The sequence below is a fragment of the Danaus plexippus genome, chromosome 20 (genome assembly GCF_018135715.1).
Source record: "Danaus plexippus chromosome 20, MEX_DaPlex, whole genome shotgun sequence".
NCBI classification, from domain to species: Eukaryota; Metazoa; Arthropoda; class Insecta; order Lepidoptera; family Nymphalidae; genus Danaus; species Danaus plexippus.
Window position 1 is genome coordinate 954,705 of NC_083550.1, and position 23,744 is coordinate 978,448.

Sequence of the window (23,744 nt, forward strand, 5' to 3'; positions counted from 1 at the left end):
TTTGTTTTTCCACGTAATTCGGACGGAAATTTGGTTTGTTTCTTTTTTTTTTTTTAATTAACGGATGGGATAAACGTAAAGCCTCCTTTTCCTTATATTGAGTGATCTAGCTTTCACTATAAATAAAACTAATTATTTCGTTAAGGAGTTAAGACGTGTAACGGTAACGAGTACTATTATTTTTATATAATAATTTTTCTAAAGATAAAATTCGAGATCCGCTTGCGTAACTTACAAATCGCTTAAATTTGTATAAACTGTAAATTATATTTAATTTCATTATGAATATAAATCAGCATTTAAAAATTATCTATAAAAATACAAATATTCATTGATATACGCTAAACATGTGTAATTACATAAAAATGTCAGGGAAAAGATTTCTTTCAAGATATAATCTATATTGTTCTACGAGCATTAGTATGTGAACCAGACCATTTTTGAATTTATTAATTCTTAACACGGCCCTAATCAAAAACAGTCTATAGTATCCTATGACGTTATAAACATTTTATTACAAAAAAAAACACATAATGAGATCAAACGATGACAATTTTAGGCTGCTCTCTTTGGAAAAATTGTGCGGCAAAAAGGTTTTTTCTGCTATTCATAAGAAAACCGTTTTGTTCATAAAAACTTTGCCCTTTAAAAGCTTGCCATGTACATAAAATATTATTAATTTTACATAATTTTTATAAAGACAATGAAAAATTTCTTGAATTACGACAGCGAAGTGCGTTTTCATACATCCCAATTCAAGAAACAAAACTTTCTAAATTTGTGCGTGTATATCAGTACAGATTTGTATAGCATGCTTGAAAAAAAATATTAATTGGTTTACAAAATGTATAACTATAAAAATTCAATTGACACACTTCAAAAGGAAATATCATCAATGAAAGCAATATTATTAAGAATAAGAGCAACAAGTTTCAGTTCAACTATGCATACGGCTTTCTACCTTACAATCTAATGAATGCCTTTACATGTCTTAAACTTGCAATTATTATACTTTTAATATATACATATATTATGTATTCATAAAATAATATTATACAATATAATTCAAAGGAATACATAATGCGATACGTTAAAGTATTTTTGTGTGAATTACAAAAATATTTACACGGTGAAATTATGTAATTTACATAAAATTTTAAATTACAAAAAAAAAAAAAGTTTATATTAAAGAAGATCTTCTAAATGTAAACACTAAATTAAAATAAGATCATAATTTGTCTAAAATACGGTTATTTAACAATAACCTTTGAGACTTGGATTTAACCTGAAAAATTTGGGAATGCGTTTAAGGCAATATAATATTATATCCGCAAACGCATAAACACCTTGAATCAAGTGTGACCGAGAAGTCAGTTCACCGTTTGTTGGATAGAAGCTTCCAGCCGAGTACGAAGAGAACAGCCGTGCAAATGGAGCCAGATAACTTATCAGGGAGTATAGATGATAAGATTGAATTTTCAGATTCCTTTTTCCCAGCGAATGGAGGCTCCGGATCCGCTGCGTCGGTCTGAAAAGAGAAATAAACTCATATATTATATCCGTATGATCGGAATTGCATTAGCGTCGTTGATATTATAAACATTCAACGGTTCTATATGTGAAGTTCTATAAACAAAGCGAATAACAAATTTAATTGCATTTACTATACAACTCACTACAAGAACAATAAACTTAGCGAGTCCATAAAGACTGTAAACACTGAAAGCTATAAGAGAATTTCTAGTTAAAACGCTTTACTTGGAAGCACTTTTTATAGATATTAATAAAACAATGCCCTCATAAAGTTTAGTACGTGAGTTTCAGTTGGGTAACTTTACATACACGATACGATCTGTGTGTTTTGTAACGGTTTATTATCGAGACTTTAGATGAATTTAATAAAATAACTAATAAACTAAAAATTATAACAATTTAATTGCCGTAAAAAACATCCAGTCATTTGTTATATAATTGTATTTTATTGTTTACATTTAACGAGCACGTAACGACTGCGATACGACCGAGAAGTCGTATAATGTAAAGCCAGTGAATAATTCAAGTGAGTGATACACTTGACTGGTTTATTGTAAAGATAATTTGAATGGCACTTTTATTGGGGGGTGTAGCGTGTGTTGTTATCGTATTCAGAGCCAGATTCGATTCCCGCTCGATAACTATTTATTGCCAAATTTATTTTCATACTCTTACGCTGTATGAAATAAAAAAGATTTAAAAACCATCTGCAACAAAAATCCTATTTAAATAAATTTCTACATGGCCAATAACCGTAAACTAAATACTGATTATTGTAAAGAGTAGATTATAAATATATATTCAGTACACATCTTAAAAATATATTCACCGCTGTGTTTTGTTACACTGCTTCTGTTGAGAAAGTTATTTTTATGTTGAGAGATGACAGAATAAAAATATTTAATTAATTTAACTATATTAACTGTACACAGACATAGTAGACTAGACTTAGAAATATATACATTATGAAATATTGTAAAATATATCATGTATTAAAAACTGACAAAATTTTTGGACAAAGTTACTAAGTTGATGCATTAAATTTTCAAAGACGATGTGTTTATAAACAACACCAATATAACTTATTCTACAATTGCTTTACGACAGCACTTGTGATGTTGAATGTTAGTCATATATTATATTATTTACGGAAATAAGAATTACACTCAAAAATTTTACAAAGTATGAAATGTGATTGTAAATAACGCAATCAAAATTAATCCATTATAATGTTCATGAATAGTAAGTGTAAAAGCGGACGTAATGTTTCATTAAACATTGGTCTAATGAAATTATTTCGATAGTTACAAACAAAATAAAGACAGAAGCTTTACCTTTATATATTAAGTCCTTATAAAACTAGTAGATTATTTAATATGTGAATTAAAATTACCAATATATAATTGATCATACAATGACATAAAGACTTTCATCACGAGACAGATGGCTAATCAGGATTACGGGGTACATTACAAGCCACAGGTAACTCCCCTCAAATTAGAAATATAAAATCCTCTTAAAATCTGTGATCTGTATAATTTTATTTAATTCTCAGAATAAAAAGAGATGCATATATATTAAAAACATAAAACGAAATGAGACAGATACATCTGATTTTCTATCTATCGCCTGAATCATTTATATTTGCATACACTTTGTGTAAATAAAATTGCTAAATTGGAATCTCAGCAGTCACTGTACCCTATAATATTATTGTTAAGCTATTTTAAGCCTAACCTCCGTCCCGAAGAGTTTAAATTGGACAAATAAATATAGTATTACAATACAGTGCCCCATGAAAAGATTAAAGGTATCTTAACAAAGATAAACAAAAATAAAGTAAAAAGATGTAGAAAGATTTGTTTGCTGAACTATTTCATGTGTTTGTTATTGGAAAAGGCATTTCAAAGGGGTTGTAACGGCATTTCAAAGACATCAGCTTATTTGATATTGATATTTGACTGTTTAGTGTTTTGCTCCGGCTTACGTTTCATTTTAAGAAGAAATTGGAAAAATATATTATTTTAAAATTTTAATAAAATTAGTAAGATTTATTTAAAATACGTTACTCGCAACGCCACAATCGTAAGTAAAATCCACACCGAAGCGAACAAGCGTAATAATAAAGAACGCAAAAATACCTTTGATGTGCAACAAAAGGAATCGCGCCGACAAATCGTTTCAAAGAGATTGGGGCTGCGGATAATTTTCATTCGATACCCAGCTTGCTACTTAAAAGATATAACAGTTTATAATAAACTCTATTACTTGAGATTAAGGTTCAATTTTCTTGGTTACCGGTGCTGCCAATCCGTAAGGTTATTTACAATGTAGCGTAAGAAAAGAGGTTTTATGAAAGGAGTCGCGAAATGAGTTATATTTAATTTTAAAATACTTTCCTGTGGTGTTAAAGGCGATATTTTTATTTACTTTCTGTATTGAAAGATTTAAATTAATTTTTTGATTAAAACGTTATATTGGTAGGTATAGGTATATCGAAATATATACATAAAATAAAAAATATGAACTATGGTTTAAATGTGAATATATCTTTGGTTAAATTACACTCAGAATGGGAATTTTAAATTAAGAATAATATATGTGATAAACAAATATATGTGGTAGTAGGTACAACTATTTTTTTTTCATTTATTCAAATTTTAAAAATGTACAAAAAAGGTTTTAGTTGCAAATAAATTATTATTCGTCAATCCTGATTTTAATATCAACTTTGTTAGGACAAGGTATAACAAGACGTATATATAATAATACTATCTAGAAATTGAAATATATTTTAATAAATGTTTATTCGTAATAGCAATTGAATAATATTATAGTAGTTGGCAAAATTGAATACCATAATGTTGCAGACGTCTCACATAAAAATAGATTAATAAAAACCCTATACAAAATTGATTATACGAGATATCGCCAACTATCTATGGTCGACCATCAATTATTGATTATTTCAAGTTCGAAACTTGAATAGAAATGTCATTGTTTGACATTTATTGACATTACACACGGTGAAGAATTATCACGGATTGACGTATGTGTCTATGAAAGCAATTGTTGTCTGTGTAATTTTTATTATAAATAAATATATATTAAAAATATTTTATATAAAAAATAGCTTCATGAAAATCGTCTCCGTATGAAGTTTGACTTTGTTAATTCTACGTTTAAAGGTTTTTGTCAATTCTCTTAAGAAATAAAAAATTGTCGCTTCACGTATTAATATCATGATGAGTTAAAATCGATTTATATATAATATGTTATTTATATTCCAATACTATTTTTTTATTAGGAATAGGAAATAGTATTTAATTTAATCCTTCTAGTAGTTTGATACTACTAGTAGAAGTATTTAATTTGACTTTGTTACTATTTACAATAGCTACTTTACAGTAACGCTATTAAATTATCTGAACCGTTGTCTTGAAGATCTCATCTCAAGCAGTAGCTTTAACGTTTCAACTATGAATTTTGTACGAAACTGTAAAATACGTTCAAAAATATCTTTATGGTCTTGTTACATTTTATTATAGTACTTTATATTTATACATACGCTTTAAATTAATTTAAAAAAAATATGTAATTATTAAATTAATTGATTTTTATAATTTGGTAGTAATGTATAAATATAGATTAACATAAATAATATTATAGGTTTTTTTTTGTAATTTATAATTTCACTCAAATATTTTTTATTATCAACTGACTAGCTATCCATGTATTTGATAGTGAAAATTAAGGAATACATGGTAAGTACATTAACTAATAAATTAAGTTGTGTCATACATCAAAAAAGTCATAAAGACGAACAGGACATTTAAAACTATAAATGAGATAGATCTCATAACATTTAAAAACCGCACGTCCAACAAATAATCTTTGAGAGTCAACGAGCATCGATGCTCTACATTGACGTTTACGAGGCAACAAATAAATTAAATACGACCATAAAAAATATATATATCGAGAAGTATCGACGCGTGGCACATCACTATAAATAAGACGAACATAAAGAATATAATAAAAATCATTTTGAGTTATGTCCTTTTCATAATTTTTTAGCGGTTCTTATATATATACTATTATTATTTTTTATTCGCATTATTTACGGTCAAGTCGTAAGGATTTTGGCTAATCGCTTGCTCGTAATAAAAATTATATCATTCCACGTAAAAGTACGGATTGTTCGTCATAAAGTCTTTATAGATGGGAATCTTATGTATGTATATCTGTGTATATAGTTTTTGAATAAAACGACGGAATGTTTTCGTTTTATTTGTATAATTTTTTTAAATATTGTACAATATAAGTTTTTGTGTATTGTTTCATTGATAAAAAATTTTAAGATATTTAGAATCAAAACAAACAGATGCTAAGTCAATTGGAAAAGAGACGTAATACTAAACTCTTAATACACCAACATAATTTTTATTACACACTAAAAATTACAATTAGCACTAAATATCCTGTAATGGTAAGGGATTTTTACAACTATTACCAGGACGTCGTTAAACCGTGATATAATGGATCCTTGTAATATATGTACCATGCGCACGCGGCGCACGTAAAATTATTAATAAATTATATTTTTTTTTTCTATTAATAATCCGTTTTTTTATCACTTCACTTTATGGATGATAAAAATTGTTAATGATGCATTATCTATACATATTTTAAACATAGATTATATACAGCGTATTATTTATATATATACCAATAAAAAATATTTTAAATTAAATCTAAAGTCAATAAATATCTAAATGAAACTTCTCAACAGATCAACGATTTTTAAAACAGCGTTTATTACCGATTAAGCTCTAATGAGATCCGAGAAGAAATATATATGTGAGTTAGTTTTTATTAGCATTCTTGTAATAAATAAGTAATTCGTTCCGGTGATTGCGTGAGTGAAGGGAATCGCATTGAAAGAAATCTCCTTAGTCATAAGAGATAGCAAATTAGTCATTTCATTTAGTAATACATACGAGCAAATATGCAATAAAATATAAGCAAATTACTGAACATTAACAATATCTTAGAAACATAACCGTTCTGAAATCATTTGTTAGGCTTCAATACTTCAAACATTAAAATTTAATGTCTCTTTATAATAAAAAGAGCGTTCGTTATCTTGGATTTATTACAAGAAACACAATCTATATTCCTCCTTGTTTTAGCTATAAAAAAAACTTTCAAACAATTTTACGCCTTTTTTATTTCGTGCTTTTTAAAATTCGAACGCTAAGACAAAATGGCAGATCAGCATTTTGTAACCATGATAAAAAGTTATAATGCTTGCGTTTCTTTGGTACAGATAGACATTTTAAGAGTAATTTTTATTGTATTTTTTATCTGTATTTATGTTGTATCTGTAAAAGGGATACAAAATGGAAAGATGAAAAAGTAGCTTTGTCTCGATAATTTTATTTAATATATTATTTTGAAAGTTTAAAATCTTGGTCAAAGAGACAATCTATAGATGTTTAAATTTAAAAATATTTTTGCTTTGCTAGTTTAATACTATTAATTAATTATTAAGAAAAAAAAAAAAAACAAAAGTCTTGTCTATAATAATATTATATATTATTATAAAGTGAAGTCACAAAAAAGCGTATATTAAATGCAACATTTTATAACTCGACGTGTATCAAAACCCATCGTTTATTTTAACAACTGATACAGAAAGCATTTTCCATCTACCGATATAAAAAAGTCTTAAATTTAATATTGTTTTTATTGCCTAGATTACAATAACCCGGGGTGTGTGGGGTGCTTTATTTTACGTATGGGGTCTTTAAAATGAGCTAGGACATGAAAAAATTATGATAATGTACCTGTATATGTAAATATCACACTAGTTTGACATGGCGCTTTCTGGCAGGCCTACATACGGTTGTGAAAGGAATGATTGTGTTTGGAGGTTTGAGTATAGTTTGAGTTATAGGAGTGGTGCTCGATGATTGGAATTTTAATGAATACTATTTAATACTAACATATAAGAACATGATGAAAAAAATATGATGTAACAAAAACCCTGCCAACTTTTATAAAACTCAGTTTTATTCATCATAACTATATTCTAGAGTCTAAACAATCTTTTGAAACTAAGTGTGCAATGTATTGGTTCTTTATTATCTTCAGTTTTATAGATATCCTGCTGGTTTTGGAAGATCATGGTTTTGTAATTATTTGGTTCACAATTAATTAGGTATCATTATAATGATAGTTTAAAGTACTTCATATAGAAATAAATATACCTAGTTTCGTATTGTGATTTTGTATATCAAACAATACAAACTTAGCATAAAGTGAATAAGCACAAAGATACATAACACTCTTGTAACAGTCGGTTAAAAACGCCTAAACAGTTAGCGGGTCTTTACGACACACGCTTGGTCCATGCATGCAAGTTATTGTTAATAATATTTTATGTAAGTGTGCTGCGATCATATCAAACAGTCAACAGCTTTAAAACTTTTACAACTGTATAAATGTGTGTCCTTATCTGTGACTTTTATGTAACATTTGGCGCTGAGCATGAATTCAATTTAATCTGTGCCTCTTTTACGGTATATACGTAGTCTATGTGCATACAGCCGATCTTGAATATTTGTTTTTCTGAAATCGCACCAATTTATTTCTTTGATAGAGTTTAATATAAAACTGTACATAATCTGTAGAAATATTAATATTCTTAGCAAGTTAGTATCTGGTGAAAAGAAAATAAAAAATAAGTCTAATAAACGCAGTAATAATTTTTTTTTTTAATCCGGTCATACTTTACAAGTTTAATATGATTGAATTATCAAATTATTTGTAAATCACTGGATTACATAATACTAATACTACATTTAATTCTAAGTACCCGACTTGATACTTAAAATTTTCAAATTTTCAACCCCTCAGCTAACGAATGCATCTCAAATAAAAAAATATAAGTGTATACACGGGGGAAATAAAGAGAGTTTTACTTTCTTTTTCTTAGGAACTCGTGACAGGTCTTATGATCGCTCGGATAAATTGAAAAAGACTGCGAATTTTAGGAGAAAAAAAGCTATCATTTGAATGTGACGTCGTCTGATCTGCTGATCTCCATATATACAATACTGAACACTCTTATATAATAATTAATTTATAAGTATATTCTATATGAATTTTCTATAAGAAAATATGTTATTAATTTAGTCGATTCTATTTGAGCACAATGAAGAGTAAGCTTAATAAAAAAATCTTCATATCTTTAATCAAATACCATCAAAGGGAACGGAAATTCAAATAAAAATTATACAACAAAGACGTCTCATCCCCAAAACATCATATTTTAAACATATCGTAATGAAATCGGAAGGAAAATTAGACCTGCCATTTCTTTTATGAGATTTGGCATCTTATAAATTATTTATGCTATATTACTCAGGTATATTTGATAGGGAATTTCGTTAGGCATCCGCTGCTTTGGACGATTCGATGTGAAATACGGTGCCATCGAATAAATTATTGTAATAAGCATATTTTGATGTTCCATTCGCTTTAAACACGACGCAATATTTATTTTTATTTTGTCATATAATAATAATTAACAACTGGTTAATCCGATGTCGTAATGAATCGAATGTTCGGTAGCAAATTAGATTTACAGCCATTCATGTATAGTTGTTTTTTTTGCTGTTATATAAAATATCACATAAAAAGCTTGCGGTTTCTCAATCCCATAGGATAATCTGACTCTATTGTGTTCGCGTATTCCCATGACAGCAACAGGTATAATGGTCTGCGCTAAGATAGGGTTATATTCGATATTAATTACCATCCAACAAAATTGATATATATGCTATAAAACCTTAATAATATTACGTATTTTTTAAATTATTTATTACATTTCAAGTGTAGGTACACGTGTAATTTTGGAACAAAAGCAGAAAAAATATGAAAGGACGCTGACAAATGATGGCAACACTTAAATATATCTGGAATCTTTTAATTAATACAGCACAATCAGCGAATATTAAGCCTTCACGCGAACCCTCAAACACGCGACACCGGCTTATAAATAAAAAAGTATTAAAGTTAAAAAGTCCACGAAAAAATCACTTCCACTCCGAGTTAATGATACGATACGGTGTAAGACGTGAAACAAAGGCTGACTGTCACACCGACGGGTAGATTGATGTTCAATATATCATTGTGAAATAATATGCAGATTATACATTTAATTGATTATATAATAGATGGCGAGTGATCACGATGGCGTTATGACATTTATTGGTAATGATTTCATCGATAGAATTAAAGTGATTTCTCATCTGCGATTAAGAAATAATAATCTATATTCAATAGATTATATTTTGGTTTCATTAAAATTCGCGTCGGTGTGAACAGGGCCAGCCCAAAAACTTGAAGGTTCGAGGCTTGAAACCTCTCGTAGGTATGTCTCGATTTTTTCTATTTTATTTTCGATCCATTCGCCTCCGGTCCGTAAAAACGTCTAGCCTTCAGATCCTTAACATCTAGAATAAGAAGCGTTATTTTTTTTAGCACTCTGTGGAAAATTTTAGACAACACAAAGCTTTAAACCTGTATAAGTATAATGGTATTTTATCTAGAATTCTTCGAGCGAGCTGAATGAGATCTGAGCTTTGTGTTGCCTTCATACCCGAATATCTGTTTTATGTGCTGAGATTTCATTATTTAGTGTGAACACAGACTTTTGTTTTTCATTGTCAGCAACATTATTTATAATTTATATTAAAAAATATATACGCATAAAGAAATTGTATATAAGATTTGACTTGCAAGAGTTCATGTTTCACGCGGAACTACTGATGGGTAAGTAAAAAAGAAAGACGAGAAAATGATATGGTAATTTACTTAGATTTATATATAATAATTTATTACGCTATTTTAAGAATATGAATGTGAAAATGAATCAAAAATAAAAAGATATAATACTTTACAATTTAATTATATAGGACTTTTTTGAATTACATACAATTTAATGTTAATAGTTGTCGTATGAGAGAAGTAAATAAAATATCGGTGGTAAGGTTGTGTTTGGTAAAGGCAAACATTTTCCAACAATTGATTGCGTTATAATTAATGTATGAGATTATTTAATTTCTATACATTTTATGAGTTTTATATACTTGACAGTTTATTGGACATATCAATGGAATATTTAAATTAAAAGCCTGAAAAATGTTTTTAGTTTATAAACAATTAACCATGTAATATATAAACACGTAGAATGAACCCCTGAGAAATTTTTATTTTCTGTTTTTAATTTCGCGTCTCGGTCGATTGCGCTGTGTTCAAGAGGTCTCCATGATGCTGTGCTCTTTTTAATCTTTATCTCTAAGGCGGGGCGAATTTAAATGAGACAAGTCTCAAGAAAGATACAAAAGCTCTTGTATATTGTCATAGTCTGTTGTAGAGAGCTAGTCGTCTGGAATATTATAAAAACCGACAGATATCATTATAATATTATCATTTATATTTGTTATTAACATATAACTGATAACTAGATTTAATATTTTGTTACGAGAAATTATTATTACTTAATGTAATTCATCCGAATAAGATGTATCAAGTGTCAAATGAGATTTGCATTGCGTAAGTAGAATGTTGAATGTGCATTCAACATTCAAATAAAACTTGTTAAAAAAAAAAATCAAAAAAAGGTAAAGTATAAAAAAAAATATCCCCAGCCAGGATCATCCCACCAATTTACTTATGAATATTAAAATAAGGAATGCTAAGGGAAGTCAGAACACGGTTAACAAAAAGACCCTCCAGTGATCCTTGAAAATACATTTTTGGATGACAAAACACAAAAGCGAGGGAAAAACAGCGATTTTAGTATTTAATATAGCCGAGTGTCCTCAAATATTTCGATTCTAATGTACGAGCATTGTTGAAAAATACGCTTCGTTTAAATTAATACAACCATTTTCATGTCATTGAACAGGTTAAAAAAATTTAAGACCAAAATAAATTTACATTAATATATAATAAATTTCAAATCATAACAGAAGCAGTTTACGATACTTGTGAAGGTATTTCAATTACAACAACTGTAACTGTTTAAAACATAACAAGAACATAGCGATAAATACTCATACAACAGTTCACATAAACAACTGCTATAATGACTAATGTCAAATAGAACCATGTCGCAGTACAATCGATACTATAGTGTTGAATGTGTTCAAACATTGAAGTGTGCATTCATTTCGACAAGGTTGCAAGTATATTGCGTTTAACTGCAATTTTAGTTGTCGACTCCCGCAGTGAATCAGTACAGTACAGATAAGAATAGTTTCTAAGTAACAATAATAAGGTGCATTTACGTGTTGTAGCGCGATCGGGAGCTCTTGATAGTGTGACCTTGGAGCGAACAATACTTTATGCAAAACAGTTTATAAATGATCAATTTTTATTGTCTGCGATGTTAGGAGTATTGACTTTATTCTTTTATAGAAATTGTCATTCGCTTTATTTATATTCTGTTATTTTAAAGCTGTCGCATAACATGGCCTGTTTCAAAAACTTTATTAAATACATCTCAAATTCAGATTAATAATTATTTTAGATTTTTAATCTATGCTTACAAAATGTTCTCTAATTCTGTTGTTTTTTTTTTAGTATTTATTTCTGATATGGCTTCAATCACACTGGCATTATGGAATATTTTGCCAATTTCAACGTTCATTACTTCTTTTAGTCAAGATAAAAACTACATGATATGATGATACGGACAAATCGAATATGTTGCCATATTAAAAATACAAAAAGATCTGTCAAAAGAAATGTCATAATATAAGCAAGAATTTTGTTATGAATGAACATGAGTTTCAAAATCTAAATTTCCAACCAAGTTCGCTACAAGCCGTAAATGTAATAATGATATTATGACAGTTGGCTGGGTATTGGACGCTTTTATTGCACAAACACACAGGCACAGACAATGTACACACACATTATAATTTATAGCACATAAAACACTTATGTGTTATATACTGACATACAACATTTTCACTATTATTTAAAGTTATTTAGTTATAAATAAAAAAACATAAACGTTCATATAGAATTATAATTTATTGTTATATAATAATCATTTTTAATTGTTATGAAAGTTTTTATTACAGTAGGTACCTGCTACAATTCGTACCTCAATTCGTACGTATTTAAATTTATCTATCCGTTTCTAATATAAATATCAATCAAATATAAGTGTTTATTGTGCTGTCACTCTGTCTGTATGTTTCGGTTGATAATCTAAACGTCTGAACAAATTTTAATTGGATTTCAATTAAAATTTAGTCAATATTGCACAGAAATAACAAGTCTGATGTAACGTAAGCAATATGCTGACGGAAAGTCTATCAGAACAAACTAATAAAGTTCAGTGAGGGATAATGTTAACAAAATTTGTACTCATTGAAACGTAAAACAGTTTTTTTTTTGGTTTACATGGATTGACATATACAAATAATCTTAATATAAACTAAATAAAACCTAGCGACGTCTAAGTTATTAAAAACAAATAAGTGAACCAATCAAATCCATTGTTATATTGTATAGTAATGCGTCACGACTTCGCTCGCATCCATCCAATAATCCGTAAATCCCGTACAATGTTTTGTGGGGCAATTAATTTTCTACTAAATACTAAAATAGGTTTATTTCATTTCGAACGTAAAGAGGAACGAAAGTCATCTTTCAACCGGTGATACTATGGAGAGGGCTTATTTGTATTACATATAAAATACCTTAATTTTCTATATTTAGATTTCTATAATCATATAAAACTAAATCAATGATGTATATATAATTTTAATTTCATCGTTGCACACAAACATCATTTTTAATTTATATTTGTTTAAGAAATATAGTGTTGTTGGTAAAATCTTTGAAAATACTTAATCGTATGATACAAAGCAATCTGTTGTTTGTATGCAGTATATTTGATTTACGACCTACTTACATTAAAACAAAACTAATTAATCCTTCAACGCGGGATATTGTGCGACACGGTTAGCATAGATTTATAACCATAATTATTAATTTATTTTAGCCATTATACACGTTAAGATAAACGAAAAATAGTCGGTTTATTTGTAATATCGTTGATGAATTAACCTGGCAGCGGTTACGATCTAAATATTGATTGAAAGTCAACAAAAGTAAGTTTTTATCAGTGACACACAGTCCTAGTTGGAAAACGATCAGAAATAAACATGAAATGGCGGTTTGCCAAGATGCGTATGCGCATTTAAGTGAATAAAATAGTATTACATTATAAGTAGGGCGGTGACAAGTCAGATAAACTTCCGTGTTGAAAAGGAGTTCTGATATTAATATTGTCTTAAAATTAGTCTATTGTGTAAGTAGTTTAGTGATATTATACGAAAACGAAGAAAGTAGGTCATAGCATATAGGATCATAAATAGATGTCACTACATAGTTAATCCATTTTCTACATACATGTTACACAAAGGTAAGAATTCTCATAAATCTTATCTTGACTCCCTCTCCACATTGTTTGAGCGATCAACGAAAACACTCATAGTAAATTTTATTTGAACGTAAACCGTTGCATTGAAAAGATTTAATTTCCGTTTTAGTCAGCACTTTTTATTTTATTACAACATTAACAATATAATTGCATGCTATATCTGGTGCTACACTTAGAAATATTTATTACCTTACGCCTGATGATTTCGAGAAGCAATTTATCCGTCTCGGTGATATTGCTATTTTATTACATTTTACAAGCTTGTTTTTATTATTTACCAAAATGTCTTAGAAAAAATTACATTCTGAAAAGCTTTTTTTTCTAATATATAAAGAAGTTACGCTTCACACTTTTACTTACTATCTTTTAGAACAAGTTCCTTTAACCTGTTTGGACCTAGTTATTTTAACTACTGCAACTATTCCTACATCGGATGTTGTCAAATAATTTAATAAAAAATAAAAATAAAAATACGAAATGGCAGACATAGATTTCAAAACAATTCATCTACAGTGATTATGAATTAATCCACACTAGTAGAATCTATACACGGTTCATCGACTTCAGATGAATCATTACATGAACAAAGGATCCACACGTGCGACTTTTAGAAAATCGCCATATTTATATTACGTATATAATTTGCACGTACCCTTTTAATGGCTTTAACATGATGATAGCGATGTTTTAAAATAACGCTATAAACATTTACTTTATTATGTAAACCATTTTAGTTAACTGTCTGTTTATTTTAACAACGTACAATCATATATCTTACAGACTTCAAAACGGAACGAGACATAAAATCTTATATATATATACATGTGTGTATGATTTCTTTGTTATTGTCAAAACGTAAGAATATATTTACAATTTATTGTTACATGTTTTTTGTTTGACCTCATAAAAAGAAAGTCAATTAGTGAAATGTAAATGTTTTTTATGGAAAACTGACATCAATTTTGTTATGAGTTATTCCAAAATCGTTTTAAATCTCGCTTATAATTTCACTGTAAGCGAATGAAAGGAAAGCTTTTAAATGAAGTAGCCGTATTCTTTCAAAATGGATATTTCATATACATACCACGTCTTCATCCACCACCCCATCAGCTACATCTGTTCCACCCTTGTCCCGCCAATGTTTCTCGCTGGTCACAGAGAATGTAAATGACCTCTCACGACGCGGGCTCAAGAGCACACCAGCTGGTGTTCTACCGTATCTGAATATCTCCAGATTGGTCGTCGAGAATCTGTCATTACCAGCATCTGTTCTGGGGCTAAAAACGTCATCCTCTAGGTCACTGTCGAAGGTCAGGTCAAGGGAGGCGAAGACGCGGATCTTCGGCAGTGCTGTTGAGGAGACGCCTGAGTCTGCCTCTCCACATCCGACTCGGAATAAGGTCGATCTGAGGGCAAAAGGAAATATTACTTGCAACAAATACCAAAAAAAAAAACAACAAAAAACCGATGCCAATTAAGGATCATTAAAAGAACTGGCAACATTAAAAATATTAATAAAAAAACCTGTTCAAGTAAAACTACCGAAATAAAAAGTAAGTCGATTGAATCGATTAACTTGATTAAAACGGTCCACAGTAGCGATTGGCTTCTGGTTAAATGATTTTGGTAACATAAATAATCTGGTCACTGAACATATTGAATCAGAATGATTTACATATTAATGTTTAACCGATCAGGTTTTAGAATGGGATTGGAACCTTTTTCTTTAAATTCTTCTTTTTGTCTAAATTAATTTTTGTTTTTCGTAGTGTAAAATTAATACATAATACCAGGAATTCATAAAGTGCGAAGGTAAATAAGTAAAAATCAAAATCAAAATAAAAAAAACAAAGGCGAGCAATTTGTTATCAAAGAGATCGATGATACAACTACCAGGGTACCAGGACGGCGAGGAGGTGGAAACACAAATTAATATCTTTGAAACCCGTTTTGTCTTGTCTTTGACACACGTGCAGCGACCGGCCGCTGTTAGAGCGGGACGGAAGACAAACCGTCCCGCTCTGAAATGCAACGTTCTAATACTATGGATACGATGACTTATTGTAAACTTACATTTGTATTATTGAACGTTTTATTTGACACGTGATCGTATTTATATTATTAGTTTAAATTACAAATCTATTGTTTGATTGTTATTGTATTATGCGTCGCAAAATTTATTGATATTTAAACAATATGAGACAAGCCATACAAACGTCTCTGGATACATTATACAAGAGGTTTTTACTCGTCGGATGCGTAACACAGGTGTTCTACACGCACACAAACAAATGTAAACACACTTTAAACGTAAATAGATCTGTATAGTAGGCATTGTCTTGTGTGTACTAATTATATATAAGAGAAGAGAAAATAACAAATAAACACGATTTCTACTGGTAATGCAAAAGATATCGAATTACTGACTACATAGTTGAAATTACTTCTATGATATGAATAATTGGAATACAACTTTATTTTGGGGGATTTGTAATTTTAACATTAACTAACTAGCTATGTAAGATTATAAAATAATAACCTAATGGATTATCATTTATCACATTATGAGGAAGTAAAATTTTATAATAAACCAAGCATTAACATTTTTTATAATGAAAATAAAAACTATATTTGCATAATAAATGTTAATTTGTAATTAAAGATATTGAGATAAAAGGATTCATTTCAAATTAATGATACAAATATACATTTTAGTGTCCGAGCCTGTCAATAAATAAAAAAGATAAAATTTCCAATCAAACAAAGATCAATCGAAACCATTTTAAAACAGCTAATAAAATAAAACCGAAATCTAACAAACTCTTTAATACTTACTTCTAATATAAACAGAGGTATAAAATAACACTTGGTGTCCATAAAACGGTCAGTTTATGACCTCATAAATCAAGAATCGAAAGAAACGACTTACTTCATCTAGCACTTCAAGTTTATTAATGATGAGGTTATGAAAATATTTAAAATTTAACAAAAATACGCATGTCAGCAGAACACATAGAATGACTCCACTAATAACATGGCTGTATGATATAAACTCTAGCATTTGCCAGTGTGAAGGAATAAAAAAAATTAAACGTCAGATTGAAATTAGTTGGCACTTGACATAGTAGATTGTAAAACGAATAATAATATGTCAGTTAAATATAAGTTTAAAAGGATTAGAATTCAATATTGAAATTATCAAGTGGAAAGGAAACGAATTCCCACAGTTCACGTTCTGACCGTTCAGTCTGACCGATGTTGAATAGAATTAAAACGGGAATGATTTGTCATTTCGTTTGAAGATGACCAGCCCGATGACTTCACACAAAGCTCGAATCAATTATTAACAGATACCGAATACCTGTATCATTTACTCTCACAGATCTTATAACGACATTATAATTTATTTTCCCTCCAATGCTATCAACATCTAAATATTTGAGTTTTATTTTCTAGTTTTAATCAAATAGTTTTCGTTATTAATAATCTGTGAGTTTAGTTAATCAAGACAAATAATAATTTGAACAAAGACATAATCGTTGGCTAAGTTAAAGTTGTATCAGTAAAAGAGTAGAGGCTCATATATATGAATACTTCTCTCAAGTTGCAACAATCCATCATTCAGTGACTTTTTGAATGATAAAAGTGATTATTGTAAATGAAATTTTTAGTTCATTATGAAATGCAGTCGCGTTTGTACTCACAGTATTGTATGCAAATACTGTAGACCAAAACTTAATAATTATTATTAACAGCATACACTGCATATTGATGGTGGGACTAGCGAAGAAACAAATGTTTTACATGTCCATACTTATATACTAAGGAGTTTCTTAGGGAGTTGTTATGAACCCAATTTGTATATCAACTTTATTATTTGGTTATATTTTTTTGTTTAAGTGTTAAAGATTTCATAGCAAATATATTGTGTCCAACCAAGCTAGTGAGCTATTGACCATAACGGTATAAGACGACAAAAGTCCGGCTACCGTACTACGCACTTTTCAAATGATAATCGCCTGGAAACTTTTGACGCGTGTCATACAATGTACTGGACTTTCTTTAAGAGTAATTTGTTTATGTCTCAATAGATCTGTTTATTGTATGGAGGTAAAAAATTTAAATAAAGCAACAATGTGACTTAAAAAGATGCTGTCACATATAATACATTCACAGCCCGTATGTTTTATAATTTATTGCGAAACAAAAATTTCGCCGCACGCCCGAAATTTCTTTATTTATGGCCAATAAAATATTTTTGGCCCGTATTGGAATTAATTCCGGTAGCTGTGGTCGGCGACCACGTGTTTTGGGTTAACTTTACTGCTGCTTTAAAGATGACAAAACTTCGACATCTTTGACAGTTTTCCTTATGGGATATACAACGAATATACCTACATATAATTTTTTTTCATCTTCATCCGTCTGGATAACGGAATTTGGGTCAGGAAGAAAAGTATAAGAGTACTGAAACATGTAATTTCATACAAGATACAACTGTATACAACTAAGATAACTTGTAGCTTATGTCCTTTTCTGATGTCTAAACTACACTACTGTAAGGTTTCATCAAAATATGTCAATTAGTTTTTGCTTCCAAGAGTAACTAACGTCCATCATCCTCACAAACGTTCTTATTTCTTATGGTAGAATATTTAAATAAAAGAAGTGCCTACTTATATTTATGTATTGTTCTATTTAAACAACTCTTTAATATTTATATTGGTCCGGAACGATTATTTTTGTAAGCGATATCAGGATTTTTTAACGTCCATTATAAAATACAAAAGCTAGTCTATGGTGTGATTTGTGACGTGTGCCACGAGTGGGCGTCCCAGCTACTGTTGATAAGGCATGCCACAGATTTATATCGATGTTATTTAATACCTATATTATTGGTTTATATTATTTTTTTATGCTTACGTTCATTGTTCATTACGTATAAAAAACGATTTTTGAATCCATACCAATACAGCTTATGATTTTTTTGTATGAACATTCAAAATATATTTTTAACCTTAGTTGTAATCATGACTATAAATTAATAGCATTTATATAGATAAAACAATAAAATAAACCTTATCTATACATCTGTCAATTAAACCTAAAATCCAGTACTTGTTTCAATGGATTCAACAATCCGGTATACCGACGCGTAACAACTAAGTAGCCCGACAAAAAGTCGATAGAAAAAAACTATCGACAACGTATACCAAATGCACATCACTCGCGGCCAGTGACCCAAAAAAAGATGACATTTTACTTTCGAGATATAAGTACTATAGTGGCATAAATTTAAGGGTTTATACTTATTTTGTTGTACCACGTGTGAGATGAGACTTGGACTCGATTGTAGGGTTAGGAAATAAATTAATTTTTATTATAGCTGACTAATACTTCATAGATTTGGTTTATAGTCAAGAAATACAAAACTTCTGCTTCAACTATTTCTTGTTCCACAAAAACAAAAACATGATTACTTATGATAAACGGATTAGATTATTTAGTTATTTATATATATATGAAATTAAATACTCTTATTTTACTATTAAATATAATATATAATATATTTTCTTTCTGTACGTACACAACAATGCAACGATTATTACCGTTCGGTTACGTATAAACTTGTTGACTGCCGGTCTTACGCGGCCGGTCTGTGTGTGTTTGTCTTTGTCTGTGCACGGCTCTGTGTCCTGTGTGTGCTGTGCTTCTATGCGAGTGTGTGCGATGACCCGTTGGTACATTACAAACCGAATATAATACAGATTTAGATGAGATCAATTTAAAATTATGAAGCTGTGTTTTATTTTAATAATAAAAGCTTATATGGAATAGATTCAATATACGATAATGTTATTACGTGGGTTATAAATTTGAGCGGAATCAATGTATTTGAGTTACATTTGATTTTATAATAAGTTTATTTAAGTATTTATAAAGTTTTACTCTGTTCCTAAATTACAATGAAACCCAGTACAAAGCTTTCATCTCGATATTATACTTTTTTCTATATATCTTTTTGTAATTATTTTTTTTTTGCGAATGTAACACAGGTTGTGTGATGAATAGTTATACAAAGTTGGTTGAAATTTTTGTACCTCAAGAAAATTATAAATATTTACATATGTAATTTCAATTTTAATCGAAATATCTCTTCGTGAATATATAATTGTATTAGAAATAGTCTCAAAACCACTACACTATCTGTTGAAGTGGGTTAATAGCTCATCAACTTTAATAACTGATTGCAGAAAAAGGAAGGAATTTAATACATAATATATTTTCTCGATATATTCCCTCATAATATTTTCTAACATGTTTCATATTTATTTTATACACGAAAGTCTTTATTGCCGAATCTATGATGAGTCTAATGCCGAAAAAAAAACTATTTAGAGCGTCTAGAATATGTATGACATTAAGTAAAACATACCTACTTACTTTTTATAAGAAAATCTTACATCGTTTTTGTTTCCTCACATTAGATGCTAATAATATTTCTACGTATCACATTATACATAATAAAGTATATACTTTAAAAATCTAAGCTTTACAATGATTCTTTGCAATAAGTATTTCTTACCACCACCCCATTTACATACAGCCCCTTACATAATTTATTCGTAGTCACGTGAACACTTAAAAAAAACTTTATACAATCACTTATATAATAAAGCCAAAACTTTAATACGAACGAACATATATAATATATTTTTTAAATATATAAACTTTATGTATGAAGGTTTCATTCGAAGGTACTTAATTTAATATTTTTTATATGTATTTCGATTAAAGTATGTAATAAGGCTTTCGTTATTAAAAATATCGTCTTGAATATATAAATATTTCATATATTAAATTATGAAGTATATAAAAACCGTACATAAAAATATTCTCATATGTAATGTTACCAGTGTTACCATAAAAATAATGTTTGCTCATAATATTATATTGTCTTTTCTTACCTTTTCATTAATGCTATTGAGATCTACTCAAGTAATGCGATTTATTTGAGTGATATCATTAGGGTGGCATAATACCGTATTATCCTAGAATAATAAGCTTCACAATAATTCATATTATAAAAATATATATAAATATATAACTACGACTTATATAAATAAGTGATTTTTTTTCGTTATGGCAAATTAATTACGAATTGTTATTACGTCGAATGAAAAACTAAATTCTAAAATACAGCTAAATGCAACAGATTAATCCAAAAAGGCGAGGTAACAAAACAGAATAAAAAAAAACATCACGAACATAGGATAGGGAGAGAAAGAAAAAAAAAACTGTAAACAAGTTTAGCGTTTATTTTGGTTGCGTCCCGCTCTAACGTTAAACTTTTTTGTATACCCGTCTCACTCTAGCAGGCCAAGCGCTGGACACCTGTGCTTTAGCTTCCCCAAGTACCAACGACCTCAAATAATCTTAAGAACGGAATATCTTATATTGTGAATATGTTCGTTGGAATTTGAACTTTAATTTATAATGATAAAGTGTAATTCGTATCGAGTTTTATATAATTATAGATGCGTTATTTTTCGAAGTAAAGCAATCATTGTCGTATCCCGATTTGATTCCGAAAGTAGTTTTTTTTTTTGGTTTAATGCGTAAACTAATGTCTCGTAATAATAATGAAAATGGAACACCTGTTCTATACTAATACCATTGTTGAAGTAAATGGCGGCCATGAAGTGTTTTTTTTATTCTATAGAAATAGCGAATGTAGAAAGATTTTGCATTTTTTTTTCGTACAAAAAAGATTTCGTTAGAAAATTGGGGTCAATTATTATGTTGCATTTTGTTTAGCTACAAAAGGTATATATAGTTACGTTTGATTATACCCCCATCGAATTACAAGGAGAAAGTCGACAGTTTTAGGCTTTTATTATAAAAATTGGGTTATTTATATAAAAATAAAAAAAAAAATGTTGCCATATTAATTTCTATCATCACCTAATTTTTTGAATTATTCTAAAATCTGTTTTATAATATTCATACATAATGATTATATAAATCTGTCATCATGTATTTTTTAAATATTTAACCTTCATAATAAATACCTTTGATGAAATTGCTTAACAACACAGTATGTTTAATTTAAACGTGATTTAACCTACTTCATCAAAGTAAGTTATGTACCTATCGGACAACTCACATAGTGTATAATATACGCATTTTTAACTTGGCGTGTACGCTATCCTAACTTAAATCGTTCAATTTAAAATATGTTTGGTAAGCGAGATCTGTTATTTATAATCCATGTAAATAACAATAAAACGTATGTACATATGTTTATTAAACTCGGAAGGCTATTTGTTCAAAGTAACGCGTTCTATTTTAAGTCGCTTCAGTCACGAGGGTAACATGAGTGAAAGCCAAGCTTGACATACGTTGAAATTGATTTATAGTTAAAATATTCTCTATTTGGTTTAAGTTATTGTACTTCTTTAAATAGAACTGCTATGGAGTCCGTATTGCGAATGTTTAGCCAGGATCTCATTCGGTTGTAACTAAATAAATGATTATAAGGAATTCTAAAGAGTTACTAAGATATGTTCTGTTATGTTAAATCTATTGGACAGGTATGGACTTGTAAAATTTATAGCCTTTATTTTAAAAAGTAATGATATTATTAGTTATAAAAATACGTTGTAGTGCAGTGAAATAAATAGAATGAGTTGAAAGAAACAATTAAAATATACACAATTGAATATACGTAAAGTTATTTATATTTACAAATATATTATGATATGAAATCTCCAAAGATTTTGATTCATCTGATCTGTGTATCTATTGAAAAGCTTCTTATAATCAATTAGTATTAAATCCGCTGTCAACCATACAATAAATCATTTGATCAGACTAAATATTCAAATACAAAAGTGTGAAAAAAGCTGATAAAATATTCAGGAGCCAAGGGTCTTTAATGTTCTCAAGCAACAGGTGACCCTTAGCTTTTTTGTGAATATATTATATGTATGAATTTATTTGAATAACTTTTTATATTTGTTTCTTATCTATTTTTCGTCTTTTCTATACAGAGCTTCGTCCTAATATATATCTAGTAATATAACTATGTCAAAAATATTTTTACAATACTATATTTATGCAGCCACTGAAGGTTTATTGACCTCTAGACAGACGTATCACTCGCCTTATTTAATACAAGTTATTGTTGAACTCTAAGACAACAGACGGACAAACAATTTATTATTAAAGAAAATTATATCAATTAAGTTGTTTATGAGTAATATTAATACATTTAATAGCACTATAAGTAATATCTCGTTTGATAAAAAGCTTTCTAAGTTGAATTGACTGTCAACGGACAATATTTACAAACAATAATGCATATCTAAACTATACCTCTTTCATACAATTCCCATCTCAGACCAGAACTAAAATAAATACAACTGCTAATTTGCGGCGAACTCAAAGAAGGGAAACAATAATAACTTTGTATTTCTGTTATTTGAAATATAAATACAAGATTTGAATGACGTTAAACTGTTTACATAAAGCCACGTCTCCGGTAGACATTCATAGCGTTCCTGAACGATAAACAACAAAACAAAATGGCGGCATTTCTATTTTGTCATATAATTTTTTTTTTGGTTTTAATATTAGCTTTTTATTGTGGTTATATTCAATTTAGTTGTCTATTATA

The 23,744-nt window shown here is 28.9% G+C and overlaps 1 protein-coding gene and 1 pseudogene across 2 annotated transcripts in view; one reads left to right on the top strand and one right to left on the bottom strand.

Annotated features, from left to right (window-relative positions):
- Positions 1-23,744, bottom strand: part of LOC116773911 (uncharacterized) — a 56,000-nt pseudogene continuing 32,256 nt past the window's right edge.
- The window catches only part of LOC116774199 (uncharacterized), a 62,797-nt gene continuing 52,968 nt past the window's right edge, over positions 13,916-23,744 (top strand). The window contains exon 1 of one of the 2 annotated variants that reach the window (XM_061523817.1): positions 13,916-13,933. Coding sequence is in view for 1 of the 2 variants with exons in the window: in XM_061523814.1 (XP_061379798.1) it covers positions 14,035-14,047 (13 nt within the window). In the remaining variant the exon portion in view is untranslated. Of the gene's footprint in view, positions 13,934-13,954; positions 14,048-23,744 lie in introns of those variants that run through there. The other variant, XM_061523814.1, reaches the window with a different exon arrangement.